This window comes from Pezoporus flaviventris, unplaced genomic scaffold, assembly GCF_033815535.1.
Source record: "Pezoporus flaviventris isolate CSIRO_AGI_PZ_B2104156 unplaced genomic scaffold, CSIRO_AGI_Pfla_v1 ptg000107l, whole genome shotgun sequence".
In the NCBI taxonomy this organism is placed as follows: Eukaryota; Metazoa; Chordata; class Aves; order Psittaciformes; family Psittacidae; genus Pezoporus; species Pezoporus flaviventris.
In genome coordinates this window covers 1,463,656-1,486,183 of record NW_026892655.1, presented here as the reverse complement: position 1 = coordinate 1,486,183, position 22,528 = coordinate 1,463,656, and the positions used below count along the sequence as shown (strand labels likewise).

The 22,528-nt window shown below is 50.3% G+C and overlaps 2 protein-coding genes and 1 long non-coding RNA gene across 9 annotated transcripts in view; 1 reads left to right on the top strand and 2 right to left on the bottom strand.

Annotated features, from left to right (window-relative positions):
• Nucleotides 1-22,528, bottom strand: part of ATP5MC1 (ATP synthase membrane subunit c locus 1) — a 254,377-nt gene that overhangs the window by 138,952 nt on the left and 92,897 nt on the right. The window lies entirely within an intron of this gene.
• HOXB3 (homeobox B3) lies at nucleotides 928-20,783 on the top strand. 7 transcript variants are annotated; one of them, XM_061477435.1, is made up of 5 exons: nucleotides 5,768-6,078; nucleotides 11,201-11,263; nucleotides 13,636-13,725; nucleotides 16,826-17,379; nucleotides 18,419-20,783. In XM_061477435.1, exons 4-5 carry the CDS (start codon nucleotides 16,944-16,946, stop codon nucleotides 19,183-19,185), a joined length of 1,203 nt encoding a protein of 400 aa, XP_061333419.1. In that variant the 5' UTR covers nucleotides 5,768-6,078; nucleotides 11,201-11,263; nucleotides 13,636-13,725; nucleotides 16,826-16,943; the 3' UTR covers nucleotides 19,186-20,783. The 7 variants fall into 7 exon arrangements, with proteins under 7 accessions (XP_061333417.1, XP_061333419.1, XP_061333416.1 ...); XM_061477432.1 differs by lacking the exon at nucleotides 13,636-13,725 and adding an exon at nucleotides 6,605-6,695; XM_061477433.1 differs by lacking the exons at nucleotides 5,768-6,078; nucleotides 13,636-13,725 and adding an exon at nucleotides 928-1,002.
• Nucleotides 10,346-10,984, bottom strand: LOC133281672 (uncharacterized). Its single transcript, XR_009747569.1, has 2 exons — nucleotides 10,894-10,984; nucleotides 10,346-10,653 (listed from the first exon to the last, which is right to left on the bottom strand). It is a non-coding gene; the product is annotated as an uncharacterized LOC133281672 (long non-coding RNA).

Here is a 22,528-nt window from a genome sequence, read left to right as displayed (position 1 = left end):
CTGCTCTAGGATGCGCTCCTGAGGCTTTCAGGCTCCTTTCCCTATCTTCTCTTGGGTGGTGGGCTCCCTCCGTGGACTCCGAGGCCTTTCCAAGCCGCTCCCCTTTGTTGCTCATTCTTCTTCCCTTTTTTTCCCCTTTCCAGGATCCTTGTACTTGGCAGCTCTCCTCAGAGTCCAAATTTGATTTGATTTTATTTTTTTAATGCAATAAAGGCTGGCCAAACAATAACAGCGGGGAGAAAAGGCCTGAAAGGGAGGGCTGAGCTCTTGCAAACCAGGAGTATAAATATTCTCAGCTGGTTTAGACTCTAAAACAGTTGTGCTATTCAGTACAAGCCTGCCATGAAAATCGCAGCGTGGAGAGAGGGGAAATAAAAATAGAAAGGAAAAAAAGCACGATGTGGTTTAGCAGAAGCAAGGTCCAGCAAAGCCAAGCTGCAGGCAATGTGTAGGGAAGGGTTTAAGGGCTTTTAAGATAGGGGGATAAAGCTAAACGCGTGCCCTTGGGCAGGGCAGGGGGTTGAGGTGGGTGCCCCTGCACGGCCTCTCATCGCCGTGCCCGGCTTTGGGGAGCAGCCCTGAGGAAGAGGGGGGAAAGGGGAAAGGGGGGGCTCTGTCCACCTCGAAAAGCTTCGTTCAGTTGGAAACTTCTTTCAAAAACTACTGTTCCGGTGGAAGGTCACAGTGGTCCTTTGAGTATGAAACTGCGAGACCCCCTTCCCCCTTCCCATCACGTGATTCATTAAATAATTAATGCCGAGCTTGCAGAATAGATATGTATTCGTCAGGAAAATCGCAGCCATGGACTCCTTGTGTCTGACGTGAAATTCAACTGTCCTTTAAAAAACAAGCCTAGAGCTGAGGGGAGGGGGGGTAAAAAAAAGAGGGAGAGAAAGAGCGAGAGGGAGAGAGAGAAAGAGGGGGAGAGGAGGAGAGAGGGAGAGGAGGCTGCAATAAAACAATTCTCAGGACCCACGAAGCCACGCCGAGGGCTGGATTATTGTAAGTAGCAGGGGCTTCCCAATTCCGAGCGTGTCTATATGTCCATGTAAATTTATTGTTTGTTATTAATGTTATTGTCGTAAAATGTGACAAATCGCCGTCTTCATTTCCTCCCATTTCTCTTCACATGGCGCTATGGATGTTTATACCCATCGAGGCATTTCATTGATATTTTTAGGAATATTCCCCTCTCTCCCTCTCTCTCCTCGCAACCTCCCTTTTTTTTTCCCCCTCATCCCCCTTTCTTGATTTATTACAATAAACATGTCAGCAGCAGCGCGGCTGCCATTGTGTGTGTGTTTGTGAGAGAGTTGTGTTGTTTAGAGTGGTGGCCAAGATAAATCATTTCTGGAGTGAAAATGATGTGCAAGCGATGATATTTTAGAGCGAGGATCTCTCTCTGCCCCACTCCCTGGAGTTGATGATTTCAGGCGATTTACTGTAATAGATCAGCAGCTAATATGAAAGCTCTGGAGCTGGGGGTCTTAAATTACAGCGTCTGTGATTACCAATTAAGGAGAGATTTGTATAAATTTGGGAAACCGGGAACGCCTCATTGCCATATAAACCTAGTAAAAAAGCACGACCTTAATATCAAAATCACAGCTCGGAGTCCTGTGCTGCAACATCTCTTTCTGAACGATAACTCATTTTCTCTCAACTTCCCTCTCCCCGTTCCCCGGCAGGACTCCTCGCAGGAGAACAGGCACAGGTTGCTTTAGGCAATTGCTGGAGATGCTTCTTTTTAAACCAGGCACCGAAACCGGATTGAAATGCAACAAACTAGTTAAGAATCATTTTAAACCAAGACAAAACCAGAGCTTACCGCTGGGAGGTCGCTGCCTCGGAGAGGCGCGGATTTGGTCCCAGGCGGGAAGGGGACTTTGCCCACCAAAGGCAGAACAAAGGGGGGCTATGGGAAGTGAGGCGCTGCCGAGGGACCCAGCCCAGAGGGGTTGACCCACAGACAACAGCAGAAAGGGGCATAAGCTCCTCGCCGGTATCTCGTTGTGCTTTTGGAGTAGGAGGGTGACTTCGCGTGGCTTGCTCGGGCTAGGATGGTGATGGATGGAGAGGCAGAGAATAGAGCTCTTATGATGAGAGCTGGAGAAGGTGCTCTCAGGAATTCTCTAGGAGCCCGGGCCTGCTATTTATCTTAAGAAAAGCAGAGCTCCGAGGAGAAAGAGCACAGAAATAAGCTTAAATAGTAGCCTAACCTGGCCCTCAGCTGTTACCTTCAGAGCGATTCCTGTGCAAAACACAGCAGAGCTCTACTAGGCGAATCCCTTTCAGGCCACTAAGGTAGCGAAGCTGAAGTGTTCTGGGGACGAGATGGTGTGTCCCGAACGGGAGGCACCGGTACCTGCTCTCCTGTCAGCTCGGGGAGCGCATCCTCCACGGCAAAGGGGAGGTCGGGAGTCAGCACTGCCCTCCCCTCCCGTCTCCAAACTGGACCAAATTGGTCCTACCCGGGAGTGTTGAAAGGGAAGGAGGAAGTGGGAGATCGCGTTTTTAAATATTTTACAAGCTCCAGCATGCGAGGAGTCAATAAAACTGACAACAGGAGCAAAGATTAAATGTTAGCACCGGATTCTCGAATGAGGATTCCCTGCTTTTTCCCCCTTCCTTTCTCTTTCCTCCCCTCTGCTCGCAGCCAAGTCTCACACCGCCCGAGCGGGGATATTTTACTCTGTCTGCCAGTGTAAACCTTTATGTAGCAAAATTAGAGAAACTCAGCGACTTTCATTAAATATTAAGGGAGATCCAGGGACGGTGACGGAGCCAGAAATACAGCATCATTCTCTGTCAAGCCCCGTATTAATTTAGGTTGTCGGCTTCAAATGGATGCAGACCCCCCCTTCTTCCCTCTTTTTCTTCACCCCCTTTATTTTGTTCGGTGCTGGTTTGTTTTATGTGATGGCATTCCTAATTTTTTTTTGTTTTCTGTCGGTTTGGGATGTTGAGCGTGAGAAATCGGCCCTTGGCGGGGGGCGGCTGCGGGCTCGGTGCGGAGGAGCCGCCCCGCAGCCCCCGCCCCGGCCGGCAGACCCCTTTAAATGAATACTCGGGGCTCTATTTATCCCCGGTCCAGACGCCTTTGTGCGAGTGTCGCGCTTTAATAAGCAGATGTCAGGAGGAGATGGGGTGGCCGAGGGCCGCCGGGTCGCTCTGGCCGAACCTCCGTGCTGGGGATGCTGCCCCGACCCCGAGATCTGCTGGCCCAGCCCTGGAGGGGGGCTCGGCCCCGGGCTGGGGCTCCGCACCAGAAATAGGACCCCTGAGAAGACTCTCAGACTCCAGTTATGAGGCTCAGAGCCAGAACAGAAGCTCAGCTACTGGATAATAGCTCCAGAGCTCCCTTAGGAGACCCAGACCCAGCAGGTCACCCCATGACAGAGATAGGACCCCAAAACTTGGGACAAGAGCCTCCAACCTTGGAGGGGACCCCAGGTCCAGGAGGATACCTGAGGCCTGGCTAGGAGAAGGCAGAATGTTCCCCATCCTGCTCTGTCCCCGGCCGGCGGCTGGGCGGCGGGGGGGAAACATGGGTCGGGGGGCCCTTAGATGATGCAAAACTTCCCTTCATGCAGGACTGGGTCTTGGGGGGGGGGGGGGGGGGCACCAGCTTCATCCTCCCCAAAACACAAGTTTCTCCCCTCTGGGGTTAGCGATCACTCGAGGGAAGGGGTTTGGTTTTGGCCAGAGCTGCGAGGGGGATTCCGGAGCAGAAGCCCTTGCCCTGAGCATCCTCTGCGCATCTGCGCATCTTCCGCGCAGCCCCGTCGCCGCTGCTCTCCCAGCCTCGCTACAAATAATGAGCGAATAGCTCCTTACCATGTTTGAAACTCTTTGAAACCGAGGTTTGGGGGGGCTCTTTTCGAGAAACCAGCTATTGAACCTTAGAGTTACAAATGGCAGAAACAACGTCCAAGAGTCGGGAGGAGGCAATAAGCTATTTCAAGTCACTCAAGCAGGTTCGATTTCATTAGTTTGTGTGCAATAAGCCTTTCTCCTTGCCTGGCATCTCGTCAGAAGTCTCTGGGCTATAGGCGCTATGAATCCGCGTTTAGCACATCTCATCCCCAAAGAAATATCCCTCCCTTCCCCTCTCGGCCAGACATCCCCTATCTTTTCCCAAAGAGGAAGTTATTAACGTTGTAAATATGAGTCAACAGCACCTTAATTCATAATTTATTGCAGGCAGGAGGAGAGAGTTATTTCAGATCAAAGCATTGCTGAGGGCGAGAGCTGCAAGGCCGGGAAGGGGAGCAATAAAGGGGATAACGCGGAAACCTGGGGCTGAGGAGCGAAGCGGGCGCAGGGGCAGGGCCTGGCAGCAGCTCCCCCCCCATCCTTTTCTTTTTGTGGGTGCGTTTCCCCCGGGAAGGGGCTTCAGCCCGCCCCTGTCCCCCGGTGTCACCCCGAAACCGTCGTCGAGACCCGGGGACCTGGAGCCTATTGTGCTTCGTTTTCCTATTTCATAAGGAAACGACCCCGAGCCATGAGCAGCCAGGACAAAAGGGAAGAGCTCGGTTGCTTTTCAGTTAAATAAGCAAAAGTCTGGAAACGGGGACTGTTTTCTTTGAAGTTTTATCTCTTTTTTATTTTTAGTGGGGAAGAGGGAGGAGGCGAAAGAAATAAAAGGCGACAACCACATTTCAACACTTCCCTGCCCGTAACCATCCCAGCTGAAAAGGGAGGCTATAAATCAGAGGCAATGGTGGAGATTTGACTCCTTATTTTAGCGTAGATACAAGGGGAGGGGTTAAGGAGAAATCCCCACTCGTTGCTATTTCATCTCCTTTTGAAGTCCGACTCCGTACGAAATATATCGATGCTTTATTGGCAGTGGTATTGAGAGGTCAGGAGAGAAGCCTCAAAAACTTCGGGTCAAATTCTTTCCGAGCATGTCCCGGTGAAGTCGATGAGGAGCTTCAAACCGCAGCCTCTGTGCTGAGGGGGGACTGGGAGAGGAACCGGGTCCCCCCTCCCTGAACCCCTTTCCCACCACCCTGACCCGGACTCTACGAGCCCATCACCTGCCCGGGTGCTGGGCGCCGTGGGGTGATGATGATGCTGGTGGTGGTGGTTTTTAGGAGGGGAGGGTTTGCATCTTCCCGTTCCCCCCGGTTCTGGGGAGCCGTGGCACGCTGCGCGCTTTCGCCAGCACGCAGATCCAGATTTCCTCTCCTCGCGCTGAGGTCAGCTACAGAAAAGCCAAGTCTAAAAATAACCCCCAGGATCTGGTTTGTTGCTACTGGTACCTCAACACTCCCTGCGCTTCAAACGCGAGAGTGCAAACTATTCCCTGGAAAAGGGCAAGATTTAATGGCAGGGTATTGCTGGGAAGGGTGGGAGCGAGAAAAAGTATTAAACCCGATGAGCTTTGCACAACTTCTATTCCCCCCCTTTCTTTCCCTCTCTTTCCTTCTTTCTATCCTTCATTTTTTCCCCTTTCCCCGGCCGAGACATATGGAATCAATTTTGAATCCTGACATTGAAGGCTGGCCAATTCCTACTGGCTCTGAAAACCAGAATCCATTTGGTTCCCTTCTCTCCAGCACCCCTTGTCACTCAGTATTACAACCGTCTTGCAACATTTTAAGTCTTTATAAAGAGAAACAGCTTTCCAGAGAGATACGAAGGAGTCAGGAGTGGGGGAGGTTTTTGGGGGCGCCTTTCCTTTTCTTTTTCCTAAAGGGAACGTGCTCTCGCCCCCCCTCCCGACACCCCCATCCCACCCCGCTCGGCTCGGTATCTCTGCAAAGGGGGGCCGCATCCTTGCAATCCTTAAAGCTGTTTCGGAGGAGTTTCTCTTTTTCTCCAGGTCAAGTCCGTTCCTTTTGAATCGAGGGAGTAAAAAAAAAAAAAAAAAAGAGAAATAATTCAAAAACCAAAGCATCTTTAGGGAAACAAAATTCCAAATCGTCCGGGAAAGCCGTCAGCAAGATCCTTCCTCCGGGGTGCAATAAAGTAGTTGCTTCTCCTTAATTTGCCTGCTCCAGTTGCGAACTCGCCCCATCCGATCCGGCTTCGCTCCTTCTTCTTGAAGTCCTGGGTCGGACAGTCTCACAGGTAAGGAGTTCCAAACAAATAAATAAAGGAATGGTGCGGCTCTGCCTTTCCTCCCTTCTCCGGCGCTCTGAGATGTAATGAATTGCTCCGAGAGCTTTGACAGGCTTCTCCCCCGCTCTCCGCGAGCTGTAGCTGACTTTCTGCCGCTCACAAATTAAGACTGATGCTTCGGGAGCGGGAGAGCTGGGGATGAGCAAAAAAAGACCTCGCAGGGTCCATAACGGGGACCGGCCGCAAACCGCTTCTGTCCGAGGGGGTGATTCCTTGCGAAGTTTGTCTGGGACGCATTTGGTAAAGGTTTAGCACCTCTCTCTTGTTTGAAAAAGAAACTACAAAAGCCCATTGGAAACGCGGGTGTTAAACTGAAGAATGTTTGTGATGGTGATTTATGGCCCTACCAAGTTTTTTGTTTACTTGAAGCAGACCCTCATTACAGGGGCTTCTAAAACAGAAAGCCCTCCCCCCCACCCCGAAAAGAAGCTTTCCCAAGCTCTGTGTATGTCCATAGCGGGTTTTCCCTCCCCAGGTCTGGGTGGAGTGGCCAGATGTGACCAACAAACATCTGGTTCATTGAGCTGCTGTTCCTTTTAGCCGAGCCGTGCGTTTGACCGCAATGGGTAAGAAGGAGACTTCCATATTAAAGAGGCGGCTTCTGGGGTGTCCGAGCATGAAAATATCAGGGGTTTAAAGAGGTTCGATGTTTGCTTGGGTTGGGGGTAGGGAAAGAATGGCCTCCAAAATGGGTCATTCCGCTCAAATGCGGTGTCTGGGATCGAAGAGGATGGGCGGGGGGGGGTGTGAGATTACGCGTGGGAATCTCAGATGCGTTATTTACTATGGGTTTGTGCTGTTCGGTTGTGGCTGCTCCCCCTCCATCCTGCCCGGTGAACCCCCGATGGGTATTTTAAGAGCGAGACAGGAGAATCGTTTGTATGCAGGAAAAAAAAAAAGAAACACGAGAAATGGGGTTAAATCTGGAAAGTTGTTTTTTTTTTTTCCGCTTTAAATACATACATAATCGTGCTCTGTTCTCCCTTGGTTCCTCTCCCTTTAGAGCGACATCATAACTTCATCCTCGGGACAAGTTGCCAGGTCTAAAAATACTCTCTTAGATTGGGAAACTGGGAAAGTTTTGACTCAGTGGCTGATACTTCCCGAGGCGAGCTGCGATATTGGCAGAGCAGGAGCTCAGCTACACAGACAGCTTCTTTATTTTATTCTTTTCCTTTTTGTTGTTGTTTTTTGCCCTATTTTTTTCCCTCCTGAAAATTGCTTTGCATTAAATTTCCTCAGCTCCAGATTTCTCTTTACTCGCCTCCAGCTAAAGTTGGGTGTTTTTACCAACCGCTTGATCTGTTGGCGAATGAAATCTGAGAAGAAACCGCAGGCCCTGAGTGACCGTAATTTAATTGATTTTATCATAAATCATCAACTTCATGAAGAAGCAAAGTTTTCATTGAAGTAAATTGATATTAATGGACACTTTCTGAAATGTAACCGTATAGATCTATAGGGTTGTGCTCTTCTCACTTCTGCTCTTTTGGGACAGCGGATTTTAGGGGGATGGTGGGGGTATTTTTCTTCCTAGTTTTCTTTTCTCTCATTCTTCCTAAAAAGCGACTTATTCTCAGCTCGTTGGGGGGGGGGGGGGGGGGCTCAGATTTGCTTTGTGAGTGAATCCGGCAGCACCGAGATGTGGGGGAAAAGAGCAAGGAATAGTTTGGTTTCTCTGTGATATTAATCAGAGTACTCCCCTAGGCGGGTTATTCCCTCTGCCCAGTGCTTTGGTGGGCGCAGAGGGGGGATATCTCTGCCCAAAATCCGTGTGTCCCAGCTCGGCCCTGCCGCACTCGCAGCCGTGGTAAAAGCTCGGACTGAAATAGGACTTCAAACCCCCTCTTTCACCTCCGTGCCCTCTCCTGCGTTAAACATTGCCGTTCCCCAAACTTTCCCGCCCCATTAAAAATTAACCCGGGGTGGGTGGGAGCCCTTTGATGGGGGTGAGGAGGTGGCGTTGGGAGCAGCCTGCAGCTCCCGAGGGGTTATAGCAAGGGGCAGCACCTTTGGGGGGGGGGGGTGTGCGCAGGGAGGCGGCAGGGAGGATGCAGGACTCCGTGGGATCCACGCGCTTCCCTACAGACCATAAATATTCCTCGTGGGCATCCCACAGTAGAGAAATAGAATTCCTTGCCACCGCTTCTTTCTCCCTCTCCGGCGAGTTCCTCTTCAGAATTTGTTAGTCTTTCTGCATTCTCAGAAGGAAGCAGGCACAATGGAGCTCGTTCCTTCTCCCAGGTCCCTTCTTCCCCATGCCCAGCTTCTTCTCCAGCGCCAGCCGGGGCCAGGAATGAGGCGAGTATCCCTGTAAAACACAAAACAACCGAATTCCTTCCTTTTCTCATAGAAATGGCCACGATGGGAGCGTGGTACCTGGTCCTGCGGGAGGCTAAGGAAAGGCAATGGGAGAAAAGCTCCAAATCCTCATTTTCTCCTTCTCTTTCTTATATATTGGTGATTTTTTTGGAGGGGGGGAAGGGGGAACGGAGTGGGAATAAACGGGAAGCCCCCGAGGAACCTCATCTTAGGGGCCAGGCGAGTCGCCATGGAGGGAGAAGCCCATCCTCGGGGCCTCGGGGAGGCTGAGAAGCCCTTCTCGGTTTTTCCTGCTCCCCCAGACCCGTTACTTTCCCCCTCCGTTTCCGTCGTCTTTGCCGTGGGGCTGGATGCTGAGGCTGCGGGAGCGGTGGGTGCTGCCGGTCTCTTTCCTCACCTATAGTGATTGTTCGCCTCCAGATTAAAAGATAAAAAGGAAAACTGGTAGGAAAAAATCAAAGGAGAAGGCACCCAGAGCCCCCCAGGGGCCGGGCAGCCCCCGGGAACGGGGGCACCTCCTGCCCGGGAGCTCCAGGGAATTTGCTGATGGTGGAATTAGCGGGACCGGAGGGGGAAGCCGGGAATTTCCCAATTCTGGGGAAAATAGGCAAAAGGTTGACGTGTCCCAGTCACGTGGGCGCATAATTCAAGCCATTATTTTGGCATTTGGGAGGGAGGAGGGAGAAGAGAGAGAAGAAAAGTGGCGACGGTGATTCCCGGTTCCCAGCCCGTCTCCGGTGTGCTGCCCCCCAAAGAGCTGTTTGCAACACGCTGATCCCCCAAACTGGTGTCCCCACGAGCCCTCCCGTACCCCCCAACCCCACCGCACCCCGTGGGAGCAAGGAGAGGTGGACCCATGGGAGCGGGGGGGCTGCGGGGCGGGGGGGAGCCTCAAGGGCCGCTGGCTTGATTTGGTTTTGGGTTTTGTTTTTGCTTTTTTGGAGACAATTCCAAAGCACTTCCGCTGATTGATCATTAACCTGGTGAGTTATTGCTCGTCTAAGCAAAGGTCAGGGGGAGAAAAAGGTCTAATCTGTCAAGGCAAAGCCAGCGCTCGCTCAGTTTCAGTTTGATTTCTTATCCGGGCTGGCTTCTGTTCGAGGTTTCAGGAGGTCCTGCACCCTCCATAGCTCTCGCCTCCTGCTCGGAGCTCTGCCCGCCCTCGGGCTCAGTGTCTGGGGAATGGGAAAACCCAAACTCCTTCCCTTCAGACTAAATAAAGAGCCGAGGGAGGAGGAGCGGCCCCGCGGAGCATCCGCGGGTGCGGAGCAGGGGCCGGGCGGGACTTGCGCCGCCTCCAAGAGAAAATGAACAGAGAAAAGCCCCCAAATCAAAACAAAGAACACGGGGGAGTGGAGGCGGGGGGGAACACCCTCGCTCCATCCCTTCTCTTGCCTGCGCTGCCAGGGAATATATGAAAAACAAAGAAACCACCAGCCCCCCCCCCCCGCCCTCCGCGCTGGAGCCGTTGGTGATTCCAGCTTCTTCGGGGTTATTTGTTTCTCTTTTTGCCTCCTCCCTCCTGCATCCACTTCCAAATAAACGCCGTTTTCCCTCTTTTCCCCACCTCTTCCCTGCCCTCTTCTCCTCTTCCTCCCAGCCCGGAACTTGCTGAAAACAGCCTGAGTTCACAGCGCAGAAAAAGCTTTTTCTTTCCTTCTTTTTCCTTTTCCCCTCTTTCCAAACCTCTGTGCGTGCTCTACAGAGGGAACCGAAAAGCCCAGGGAGGGCTGGGATGTAAGTGGAATATTGCCAGAGCTGTGTACTAAACTGTGAGCCCATGTAATAATAACAGTAATAAAACCTCCAGCTTTAGGCCGCCGAGCAGAGAAGGTCACGAAGCATCAGAGGGGGATTTATGGACTCGGGGATGTGGTCAGGAGCAGAATAGGGGTGTGAGGGGAACATTTTTATTCGAGATTAGTAACATCAACATACAGAACGGAAACGGGATTATTAAGGCGTTGGAATGTTTCCCTAAACGAAAATATTGTTAAATTAGATTGTTTTGTCTTTCTCCTTTTTTTTCTCCCTTCCCGAATCCTTCGTGCCAAAGTTGTGGCCATAAATCTCGGCGTGGCTTTCAAGATGTTTACGTCTCCAAACCGTTAATTCTGATACCGAATCACTGCCCCTCTGGCCTCGTACACTGCAGCGCGTCTCCATCCTCCCCCCTCCCTTCGTGGCAATCCCTCCACCACACTCAAGAAACACCAAAACCCCCATTCTGTATCTTTCAGGCTTTGCTGCCTCTTCTATTTTCTCTACTGTTACATTGACGTTGAACCCAGAGCTATTTAACTGCAGATATTTAATCTCTTAAACGCATTTAACCCTGAAAATACCACCAGAATTTAACCCAAACCCTTCCCAATGTATATATATTTGAAATGGCATCTGGAGTTCACCACCAGCCGTAAGCAAACCGCCCCTGGTCCACACCAAACGCTTCCATCACACGCGAACCCCAGAGCGGGAGAAGCGTTTCCTTCGGGGGGTTGTACGGGGCGAGGAAGGACCGGAGGGAGCGCAGGGGTTTACCGAAATAACCCTGGTGCCGGGATGAGGATATCGGGTCCTGGAAATGCCGGTGACTGGGGTGGGTGATAATGCAGGAGGAACTGCTGGGGCTTTTGTTCACCAGAGCCCGTCTTCTCCCCTTTTCCACGCAAAGGTTCCTCTGGATGATGAAGCCCCTCGTTTCTCACCGAAGTTTCATACTTTGTTTTCTCTCCTTCCCCCTCCCCAGCTCTCCTCCTTTCCCAAAGCCCGCCACTGCCTCGGCTTTGCTGGACCAGACGTTCCACAACCGGTGAGTTTGGCTCAATATCCAACCTGTGCGTGTCTCTGTGTCTCCCTTCATTCCTTCTCTGAGGGCACCCAAAGTGAATTCCCCTCCTGTCCCATCCAGTCCCGTCCCTCTCCCCCACCGCCAGGATAAGCAGGGCTGCCCTGGATTTCACCGGACTATTTTCATTTTGCTACTGGCTTGTCCTTAAACTTGTGATTTATGAGCGTAACTTCGAGGGAGTGTTTTAAATTGAAGATATTTCCTGTACTCCCTTTGAAGGGAAATCCAGGCAGATTGCAACATTTGCTGCTGATTTCGGGATGAGGGTGAGGGAGTTACATCTTAAAGAAAAATAAGCTGCAACCAAAGCAAAGATGCCAAAGGGAGCCTAAAACCTGTGCTTGCAGGAGCTCAACATCTAAAAGAGCAAGGACCTTCTAAAAGGTGGTTTTTTTGGCTGCCAGTTAAAATTAAAGCACGGTTTCGCGCTTGAGAGGAATTATCTCCAGTATTGGAGGGACTTCTGGTTGCTTGAGCACTCCCAGTTAGTCAGTGGAGATCCAGATTCAGAAACCTAGAGAGTATTTTACCTACTGAGAAGTCTTTAAAAGAATAGTCCACTACTGGTTTTCATCCTTCCTTCCCTGAAATGTCAGCGCCGGGGCTCCAGAGTAAGAATTGGCTTGAAGGAGAAGATTTATGTTGGAGTAGTTCATGAAAAGTTTAAATAGGGGGAAAAATAATGGTGTCCGCCGGTGGAAAGCTCCCTCCCAGCAGAACAATAGCTGGAAACACCGCGGTCCGTGGAGCAGGACTTTATCCATCACCTAGAAACCCTCGAGTAAGTCCTCTCAAAAGTCAAGTGTTTCCTGGGGCACGCTTCTTTTTCTTCCTGGAGTTCTCAGCTTAAAGGTGCACACACAGACACAAAAACCCCCAAACCAAACCCCCCCCCCCGCCCTCGACGGGCCGTCCCTTCGCGGCGAGGTCCGAGGAGCCTTTTGTGATCCCACTTTTTCCTGCTTTGCTAATTGTAAATTCCCCCCCGTCAGCACTTAAGCCAAAGGAGCGAGCGCCAGAATTAAAGGAGGGGAGAGAACTGCGATGGGGAACAAAAGTAGCACTTAAGAAAAGAACAAAAATAAAGAAAGGAAAGTGCAGACACCTCCATTCCTCCCCGCCTTCCTCCCCCCTCGCAGCTCCTCCTCATCACGGGCTTTCCCCAAAACGCGAGTTTCTGCTCTCGCAGCCGCGTGGGAACGGGGAAGGCGTAAATCTCCTGTGGCGGCAGCGCCTCGCTGGCAGCAACGGCCTTATTAATAATAGCAATAATAATCATCTTTATGGCTCAACACCTCGCTGCTCTGGCCTCCCCCGGGGGTAGTTTGAGCCCCGACACCCCCCTTCCCCCCCCCCGTAAACCCCACACCTCCACCCTGGCGGAAGCCGGGGGGAGCCCCCAAGACGCGGGGACGCGCAAAGTTAGCGCCGAAGTTACGCGGGGCCTCGGAGTTGCAGCAACACGAGCGGTCCCCCCTTTTCTCCCCCTCCCTTGCAACCCACGGCTCCCGAGGCTTCCGTCCATGTGTCCCCCCCCTCGATCCCCAGAAAAGGGGGTTCGGGGGGTTCGCGGGTAAACGCCACCGAGGGATCGGGGGGGGCAACGGGGGGGGGGTGTGTGGAGTGGAGGGGGGGGACATGCTATGATTATGTTATTAGCATCAATCGACGCCTAACTGGGGAGCACGTGAAGCCGCGGCCAGGTCCGCACCCGCGCCCAGGCCGCCGGTCACCGCCGCTGCCATTAGCATCGTTCTTCACTAGTGACGCTGTTCGGGAGGCTCCTTGGCTCTTCCCGGCAATCCAAACCAAATCTTGGGGTTTAAAAACAGCCCCCCCCCCCCCCCCCCCCGGCTTTATCCCCCCTTTTCCCCTCCTTCAGTAGCCTGGATTCTTTGCGTTATTATTTTAATCCCAGCCAAGCATTGCATAGTTAAAAGAGGGGGGGTGGGGGTGGTTGTGTTCAGCTTTTCTTTCTTTCTTTTTTTTTTCCCCTTCTCCTTTCCCTTCTTCCCCTTTGCTGTGGAAAGCAGAGGCCATTGTTATCAGTGAGCAGCGCGTACCAGCTATAGGGCAACTCGAATCTCAGGGTCTGGCCATTCAAAGCCCTCAGCACATCTTGGAAGCTGGAAAGCATCTTGATTTTTTTATTCCCCCCCCTCCCCTTCTCTTCCCAAACGGAGACAGAGAGACAATTTGAGCTGTCGTAACCGAAAGCTCCACTGGCTGAGCCCCCTCCCCCTCTGTTTGGGCTTTTTTTTTTATCCATATATACATGCATATGCTGGATTTTGTTCCTCTCTCGCTCGTATATTCCTTTAACGCTTTTAAAGGAAGGGGGTCATTCCTTGCTTATTGATTGCGTGGATGCTGGATGTGAAAATATATTATGTCTGCCTGTGCTTTGCTCGTCAGAGACTAAGGTAAGCCGGACTCAAATAGGCTATCACTTTGTGAATGGCGGAGTATATGTCCCAATGATTTATGACCATATGACTCCAATCTCGGTTCAAGAAGAGTTCACAAGCTTTAAGCTTCCTTCCACGCAGAGGCTCCTTCGCAGCCCTCATCCAGGGCCCTTTTCCCCCCCGCTTTACAACTGGGGAGTTCTGGCTGGGGTGAAGCTCGGTTGTGGGGGAGGGAAGAGGGAAATTTTAGGAATGTGTCTCTATTTTGCAGGCATATCCAGCGCCAAGGCAGGGGCTGGGGTCTGAGCTCTTCCTGAGCAGCCGCCCTATTGTTAAGGGCATGTTTGGAATATTTATTATTAATAATAATTGAAATGAAAAGCGGGGCTCTGCCTGGTTTCGCTGGCGCTGGGAAATGTACCTTGGGAGGGGGCGGGGGAGGGGAAAGGCGCCGCTCTTCCTCCTCAGCACAGGCAGGTTGTGAATTTGGGGGTTCCAACATGGAGGGGATGGCGTTAACACCAGAATGCCTCTGCCTCGGACTCCTCTTCCCTTTTGCCTTCGACCGCCGGATTTTGCCTCCTGAGCATCCTCCTCCCCGCAGCCCTCTCGCACCTTCCCTTCGATTTTTCTTCTTTTTCTCCTCTTTTCTCGTCTTTTGATTTGGTTTGGTTTGTTTTGTTTTTTTTTTAATGCCTCCAAACCCTCGCACTCCGAACTTGCCGGCAAAGAGTTTGCGTTAAACGCTACCGCTCGCAAAAGTGAAACTTGGAGCGTGAGGAAAAGCGGCAGCGCGGATCCCACCCGGCTTTAACCGCACCAGGAGATAATCGAATATTTATTATTCTGCCTGAGATGTGCTTTTTTTTTTAAAAGCAATTCCTTGGAGTAAATAATTAGGATCGCGCCGTCCCCGGCGAAGATAAATGAGCGGCATTTGCGAGGCGCTGAGAGATGAGGTACAAAAGCAAAGCTGTGGAAGCCACGAGCGAGCTTTTGGGCGAAGGGGGTTGTAAATTTATTTTATGGACATGAAAAAAAAAACCCACCACACACCAAAAAAAAAAAAAAAAAAGACAACAAAACCCCCAGCTATCGTCGCTGTTATTTTTAGCTGCTTTAGCTCAGCCTCTCGGCTCGGTTTGGTTGGGATTTGGTGTTTTTTTTTTAACAAACCTATGCCAGACAGGAAGGGCCTTGGAGAAATTCCCACCTCTGGCCTCGTAGATATTTTCAGCGAAGCTATTCATAAGAAAGGCGCTGCTGTTGCTTAATTCATTCCCAGCTCGAGCTCGGGGAGTGCAGTCTACTTTTTAATAAGACATATTTATCATGGCGAGGAAAACAAACGCGAGTAACTCCCTGTCCCCTCGCTAGACAATAATGCATCTCCGTGGAAGACACTACACGGATCTGGGAATGCAGAAAGGATTGAATCCGTGTAGAAAAGCAAAGCAGCTCCTCCGTGGCCACATCTTCGGAGACTGTGAGGGAAGTACACGGAGGTTTCATATGACATGACAGAAGAACAGAGCAGTCAGGGAAGGGGAAAAAAAGATGTTATTTATTGTCAAGCTGTGGCTTCTGTTAAACCCCGGTACTTAGAAATATCGCATCAGGCTTTATCTCCACTGAGTTTATTCTATTTTATTTTAGAGAATGAAAGAGCCCCGATAAAATTAAATATACAAGAGATAGAATTAAATATACAGTGGGTATCAATTTCCAAACAGAATGCACGGGGGTTCCTCGCAGCTCTGAGCTGCGGGGAGAAGCCTCTGCCTTTGTAAAATATGTGAGCTGCTGACTGAGCCTCACACATCGGCTTGTTTCCAGGGCAAGATAGTTTTCATATTTCCAAGGGTATTTCCACTCTGTCTTTATGGTCAAGGAAAGTTTATGCTTTGAGAAAAGACAGAGGAAAAGATCAAGAAAAATGAAAAGGGAGAGGAAGCAAAAAGGAAGGTTTCATTTTGTAATTTGAGGCTTTGGACTGGGGTTTTTTTAGACTTTTGAGCTTAGACTGAGGGAGGGAGGAACAATACAAAATCAAAGGGAGGAAAGTTAGGAGCAAATGGCCTGGTGATGGGTCAGTTTTCCAAGGGAAAAGAAAAAAGAAAAACCCCAAACCCAACAGCAATTAAACTGGTTTTGGAATCGCATCTTACCAACGGCAGCTCCGGGTTAGGACGGATGAGCACAAAGCAGAGCAGGCGCTGAAGGGCTGTGTTTTCTAAATACAACCTGTGCTGCCAGAGAGGGGGAGGCTATCAAACAGGCCAAAGGAGGCACATTCTTGAATTCATGCCCTGCTTAAATCTGCTTGAAATATTTGCACTGAATTCCAAAGACATTTGTGAGTTCCTGTGTAAACAGCAAATGAAGCCAACTGTGTCAGGACACCCGTTACCTGCAGAAAACATAGTGGCTATTTGCTGGTTTCAGTTTAAAACTGGTTTCAGTTTAAACCAGACTATTTGCTGGTTTCAGTTTGAGGCCCTGCAATCAACTTAGCAGACTTTTAATTTCTGATGCTATAAGGCCTTGCTGGTTTTTCTCTGTGTGAATGGCTGATTTGAATAGGTCAGGGGTAAGAAAGCAAGACTTCATTCCTTTCATGCTTGGAGCCAGCAATTATCCGTTCTGTACTCTCAGATTTACATTAACGTGGGTGCTCTCTGAACATGGACGTGTGGATGTGCACGATACTATATGCATACACACACACACATTTAGATGGGAGTGCATGTGTAAGCATGGTGTGTGTGCATATATGTATATAGAGAAATAGAGAAGTAAATAGATGTGTACAGCGGAAACCACGTGTACTCGTAGAGCATGTGTGTAGTCACACATCCTGGGGGCTATTCTCCCAGGGAAAAAAGGGTGCAAGCAAGGAAGCAACCAAGTAGGAAAACTACCCTCCAAAATAAGCTCAGCACTCCTGCACAGTAACATTTGTTGAGCCTCCTTAGGCTGCGCACAGGACAAAATCTGCTCAAAGCATCTGTTCGGCCTGTTCGGCGGGACCCTATTCATGTCATGGGCCTTTCAGGCTCCAAGATGGATTCATAGGCTGGGTACTATTATTGTGTGTTTTCTCCTAACCTTTCAGGTCAGCTTCCAATAGACAGCTGGAAACGGCCTGTCACGTGGCCTTGGGGTGCCAATGTTCTGCCATAGGGGTGTCAAGACCCTGGTAGCTGGAAAAATCATTTTGGGGAGTCCCAGAGATGCAGAAGACAACGTACTACGACAGCTCCACGCTCTTTGGGGGTTACTCCTATGGGAGTGCCAATGGCTTCGGCTACGAGGGTGCCCAGCAGTCCTTCCAGCCGGCCTCTCACATGGAGAGCGACTACCAGAGGTCCGCCTGCTCCCTCCAGTCTCTTGGCAACACAACCCCGCATGCAAAAAGTAAAGACCTGAATGGAAGCTGCATGCGTCCAAGTTTGCCCCAGGAGCACCACCCGCCTCCCCCCATCTCGCCGCCCCCAAACCCTGCCACCAACAGCACCAGTAACAGCAGCAATAACCAGTCTGGGAGCAGTAAAAGTGCCCCCAGCAAAGCCAACCTCAGTGCAAACGCCAGTCTCACCAAGCAGATTTTCCCCTGGATGAAAGAATCCAGGCAAAACTCCAAACAGAAAACCAGCTCCCCTAGCACAGGTATATGGCTCTGCTTTCCTAAACAGCGAGGGGACACAGCCACTGGGTGCAGTGGTCTGGTTTGGAGGGAGGGGAGAGGATCCAGTGAGGATCCAGTGAGGATCCTGGTGTTGGGCATGATCCCAAAACTGCCAGCCACATGCCCTGGTGAGGCCAGGAGAGCCTTGGCTTGCCCTGCAGCACTGACTGTGCACACTTGGTTCATTTTCAGCACATCCAGAGCACTGCAGGGAGATACAACCAGCAGTTGTACACAGCCGATGTCTGACTGTGTACGGACAGATACATGGAAATGTCCACCCACTGCTTGGCCCAGTGATGATAAAGCAGAGTGCTTGTTCTCTTCCCACCTTCCTGCCCCTAGACACAGCAGTAAACATGATGCCCTCAGTGTATGCGTGCGTGTATAGGGCATGAGCACAAACACGTGCATTTTGCATGCATTCATGTGCATCTCTAACAGAAGAGGGAAAACAATCAGTAGAGAAATATCACTGTTTTGAGCAACAAATTCATCTGAGCTTTGCTGCACACACTTCGCTCTACATGAGTATAATTTATGTGGTTTATACATGCTTATCTCAGAGAAAGGTAGGTACAAATGCCATCTTTTAAGGGCGTTCATGCAAATATTTGGGTTACTCAAGTGCAAGACATACACAAGATGTGTGCGTGCGCATTTGCACCTAGCAAACACAATTCCTCCTCACACTGCCCCGTGTTAGTGTTAATGGGCTTTGCAGTCACTGCCCCCCTGCCAAATATTATTTTCTCCAAATTATCTGTTGGAAATAATCGACTCCTAATAAATGGCCCTGGAATCCTTTTCTCCGTGACATGATCAAATTTTCATAAACCAGGGGCAGCTTTGGAGAACAGAACTCTTAATAAATGACATGATTATGGAGTGCAGGCTAATGCGAAAGGGTGATGGAAGGGGGGGGGTTTGAACTCTTGTGCCTGTTCCAGGATTTATTAAGAAACGATGCATTCAATTGCTGCATGTAAGTAATTATCTTTGATTTCATTTTGTGGCCAGCAGAAACCTGCAGCGGCGAGAAAAGCCCTCCAGGCTCCTCGGCCTCCAAGAGAGCCCGCACAGCCTACACCAGTGCTCAGCTGGTGGAGCTGGAGAAGGAATTCCACTTCAACCGCTACCTGTGCCGGCCCCGCCGCGTGGAGATGGCCAACCTGCTGAACCTCAGCGAGAGGCAGATCAAGATCTGGTTCCAGAACAGAAGGATGAAGTATAAGAAAGATCAGAAGTCAAAAGGCATGGGGTCTTCTTCTGGAGGGCCTTCCCCCACCGGCAGCCCGCCCCAGCCCATGCAGTCCTCTGCTGGATTTATGAATGCCTTGCACACCATGAGCAGTAACTATGATGCCCCCTCGCCACCTTCCTTCAATAAACCCCACCAAAATGCCTATGCCATGTCAACTAACTACCAAAACCCCATCAAAGGCTGCCCCTCCCAACAGAAATACGCCAACACGGCCCCCGAGTACGACCCCCATGTCTTACAAGGGAACGGGGTGGCCTACGGGACACCCAATATGCAGGGAAGCCCCGTCTATGTTGGAGGTAACTATGTGGATTCTATGCCCACCTCTGGCCCATCCCTTTATGGCCTCAATCACCTGCCACATCACCAGGCCACCAACATGGACTACAATGGGCCTCCCCAGATGCCCCCGAGCCAGCACCACGGACCATGTGAGACCCACCCCACCTACACAGACCTTTCCACGCACCACGCTTCTTCTCAGGGCAGAATCCAAGAGGCGCCCAAGTTGACCCACCTGTGATAGGGAGCAGGGGCAGGCTCAGGCAAAGTGGATGGGACCCCACCATGGGGCATGGGAGAGGGGAAGAGGGCGGAATCGGCTTCAGGAACATTTGTGTTGAGCTATTTTCTTTCTTTCTTTGACAGGGCAACTTCTACTAGCTTGTTGTGCTTGTTATTATTATCGCTGGGTTTATTAGGCACAATTTCCAAGCATTTCAGTAGCTCTCTCTCTGAAGAGATATACCTCCTGTGTTTCAGCACAAATGCTTCTGAAGTGGATGTAGGGTAGTTTTATGGGAATCTAGCCAATTTCAAGCAGCAACGTCCTTCATTTCCAATCCAAGCATAGATCGTCATTGATAATTTTTGGACATTGGAAAGGAGAATGGTCAGGAGTCAGGTCTTTACCGTTGATGTCTCTGCATCTGCATCAACATGCACAAGTGTATAGATATGCAATCAAGAGAGATTCACAAGAAAACTACCCTCTTCTTGACTCCTCAAGAGGAACCTCGTGCTTTTCCTTCCCAGCCCGATGAGGAAGGGCACCGATTAACTTCCCACCAGTCACCACATAAACTGCAAATATACAAACCTGCCAACGCCTGGGATTCATGCTCTTCCCCTCCAGCCCCTGCCTCCCCTCTCAATAATAACAATAATCAGCATCAAATTAGAATAAGGGAGGTCTAAGTATTGCAAAAGGTTCAGGAAACAAGGGTTTTGAAATGCCTCAACCCCCCAACAATAACAGCAGTCCAAAGAGAGGAAGACAGAGTTGACAGGTCTGAATATTTTCCCACCTTTGCCTCTAGATGACATGAAGTCTCTGTTCAACAGTGTTGGGTTTGTTTTTGTTTGGGGGTATTTTTCTTAGGGTTCCTAAACAGAAAAGCAATCTTAAGACTCAGAAGTCCTACACTTCTTTCCTCCTCTTCTCTTGACCTTACGTGAAAACAGGGTATATTTGAACAAATGGAATGTCCTCCCATCGAAGCAGAAGTGAATGGATCTCTAGTATTTGCTAATGCTTTCTTGTCTGGACATCTTTGTTGCACTTAGAGTTTACATATAATGGGTATAAAAACAACTTTGAAGGGCTTTCGTCCAACTCAGTCGAGATGCCCTTCAATAGGTGTGTGTTCTGGTGAACATTCATATATATTTATTGGTTATAGCCAGTTTAAAATATTTTCCTTTTTTTTGGTATTATTTATCCCCAATATTATGTATTTATATGAGGAAAAAAAAAAACAAAAAACAAACAAAAAAAAGAAGGAATCAAATTGTACTTTTTTAGTATTTACCTGTTCTAAAGGACATTGTGTTTCCTTGTCATTGTACAACAAGCTTATTTTAGTTATTGTAATTTAGGAAGACCAGTAGTTTTATGTTACCTTCGTACTTATGAATAATGTAATTAGTTCTACTGGAGGCATGAGAGCAGAACCAGCCTGTAATTGTATAGTCCTGAATTAGAACTATAGCTAATCCCTCCCTCCCACCTCACCCCGCCTCTTCCGAGCTCTTTCTTTGTTCTTACAGTAGTTATTTTGTTTCCTTGCTAAGGGTTGTCTGTTGAACAATTCTTGAATAAACTTTCTGTTATCAATTTTATCTCGTCCTCTCGCTGGGATTTAAAGGAGAAAAGGAACCACGTGGATGTGAAAACAGCGAGGAGAAGGCGAGGATGGGGTCTGGGCAGCGGTCCTGGCTCCGGGTCCCCTCCTGGGGTGAGAACCCGAGGGTCTGAGCTAAGCGTGGCCCTTGCGCTGTCCCTGCGCGGTCCCTGCGCGGCCCGGCCCGCTCCCGCGGCCACAAAGAGGGTCACGTGGTGCCGGGGCCGGGCTGCCATTGGGCCGCAAATGAAAACAAAGGAAAAAGGATTAATGACAGAAAACGCAAGATAAAGGGCGCAGAGTTCCCATGCGGGGCCCTTGAAATCCCATTCCCGGTTAGAATTCAGCGCTATTGAAATACACGCACATGTGCGCACAAGCGCGTAGGCACATGCACACGTATGTACACACGCACGCACACCGACAGCCTCTCCACCCCCCCGTACTAACACACGCCTTTGCAATTGCTATTAAACGGGAGAAAAAAAGCCCGCTACCAAATGTTACGTTATCAGTGGGAGCAAAAGGGATTCTGCCCCTCCACCAGCAGCAGAAGCAGATGGGATAATACCGTGAATAATTTGCCTTTTATGCTCTAAAGCCCCAAGAAAACTTACGTTAAAAGAGCGAAGGGGCAATAAAAGTTTTATGATGGTTCTGGAAGGGGTGAACTGCTCGCTGAGGACCAGGATGAGGGGAAGGTCCCCCCGAGGGAAGCAGAGGGGGATGCGGGTTGCTGCCGGGAAAATAGAAAGGCTGGAAAAGGTACCGATAAAAAGAGCTGGTAAAGGTACCGATAAAAAGAACGAGGAGGATGCTTGTGTGTGTTCTACACCCTGTGTGCACAGCCAGGGCCAGCCTGTGGACAGGTCTAGTGAGGAATTGAGAAATGATCCCGTGCTTCTTTCCATCTCTTAATAAAAGAAGTTCCAGGTTAGTGATTACAATAAAAGGGACAGGGCTCCTTTCCCTCCCGGGCTGTGCCCATTCATATAGGGGCCATCACCGCTCGGGGACAGCGGCAGCTCGGAGCAGGAACCCGTGGGGGCTCCTCTCGGCCTCGGCTCAGAGGACAAGGGCCTGGTTTAGGCTCGAGTTTGTCCGTGGCTTTCCCCCCACTTCCTTCTCTCTGAATGCATTTTCTTGTCTCTCATCCCCGTCGCCATGTTGCTGGGATTGCCAGGAATGAGCTAAAATCGGGACCAGCAGCCAGCCTCGGCTCCAGTTACCGCCTTTCTCTGTCCTTCGCTAACCCTGCGCGTTTGTTCCTATTTCCCCTGGAGCAGGGAGTTTTGTTTTGTGCCTCCGCGTGGTGCGTGGGAAAAATCCCTCTTTACCCAAGAGGCTTCTTTTTTTCTTCCCCTCTTTTCTTTTTTCCTTGCATTTTACCGTCAGCCAAAGCAGTTGGGAGTGGCGGGGTTGGGCTCCTTTCAGCACCCCAAACCGCACCTCAGCTCCACGTTGTCCCCTCAAAAGTGGGGAACCATCAGCCTCAGGGCAAAGCCGAGCCTCCCAAACCGCCGCTTTAACCCACCCGAGCAAGAAGCGATCGGAGACTCAACTATTCGCTTTCCCATCAGTAAATGGTGCCGGGGATGAGCACGCTGACGCCTGTTTCAATAACCGCGTTCACAGAAATGTAGGGAAATTCTGCCTTTAATTGAGCTGCGTTTTGTAAATGCTTTTTTTTCTGTGATTCCCCCTCCTTTTGCTAAGCTGCGCTCCAGCTTTGCATTTATTGTG

Bases quoted from the DNA above. Each gene is read 5' to 3' on its own strand.
- HOXB3 (XM_061477433.1), top strand. From the start codon at position 16,944: ATGCAGAAGACAACGTACTACGACAGCTCCACGCTCTTTGGGGGTTAC. The intron at 17,380-18,418 runs GTATATGGCTCT...TTTTGTGGCCAG, and splicing joins AACCAGCTCCCCTAGCACAG to CAGAAACCTGCAGCGGCGAG.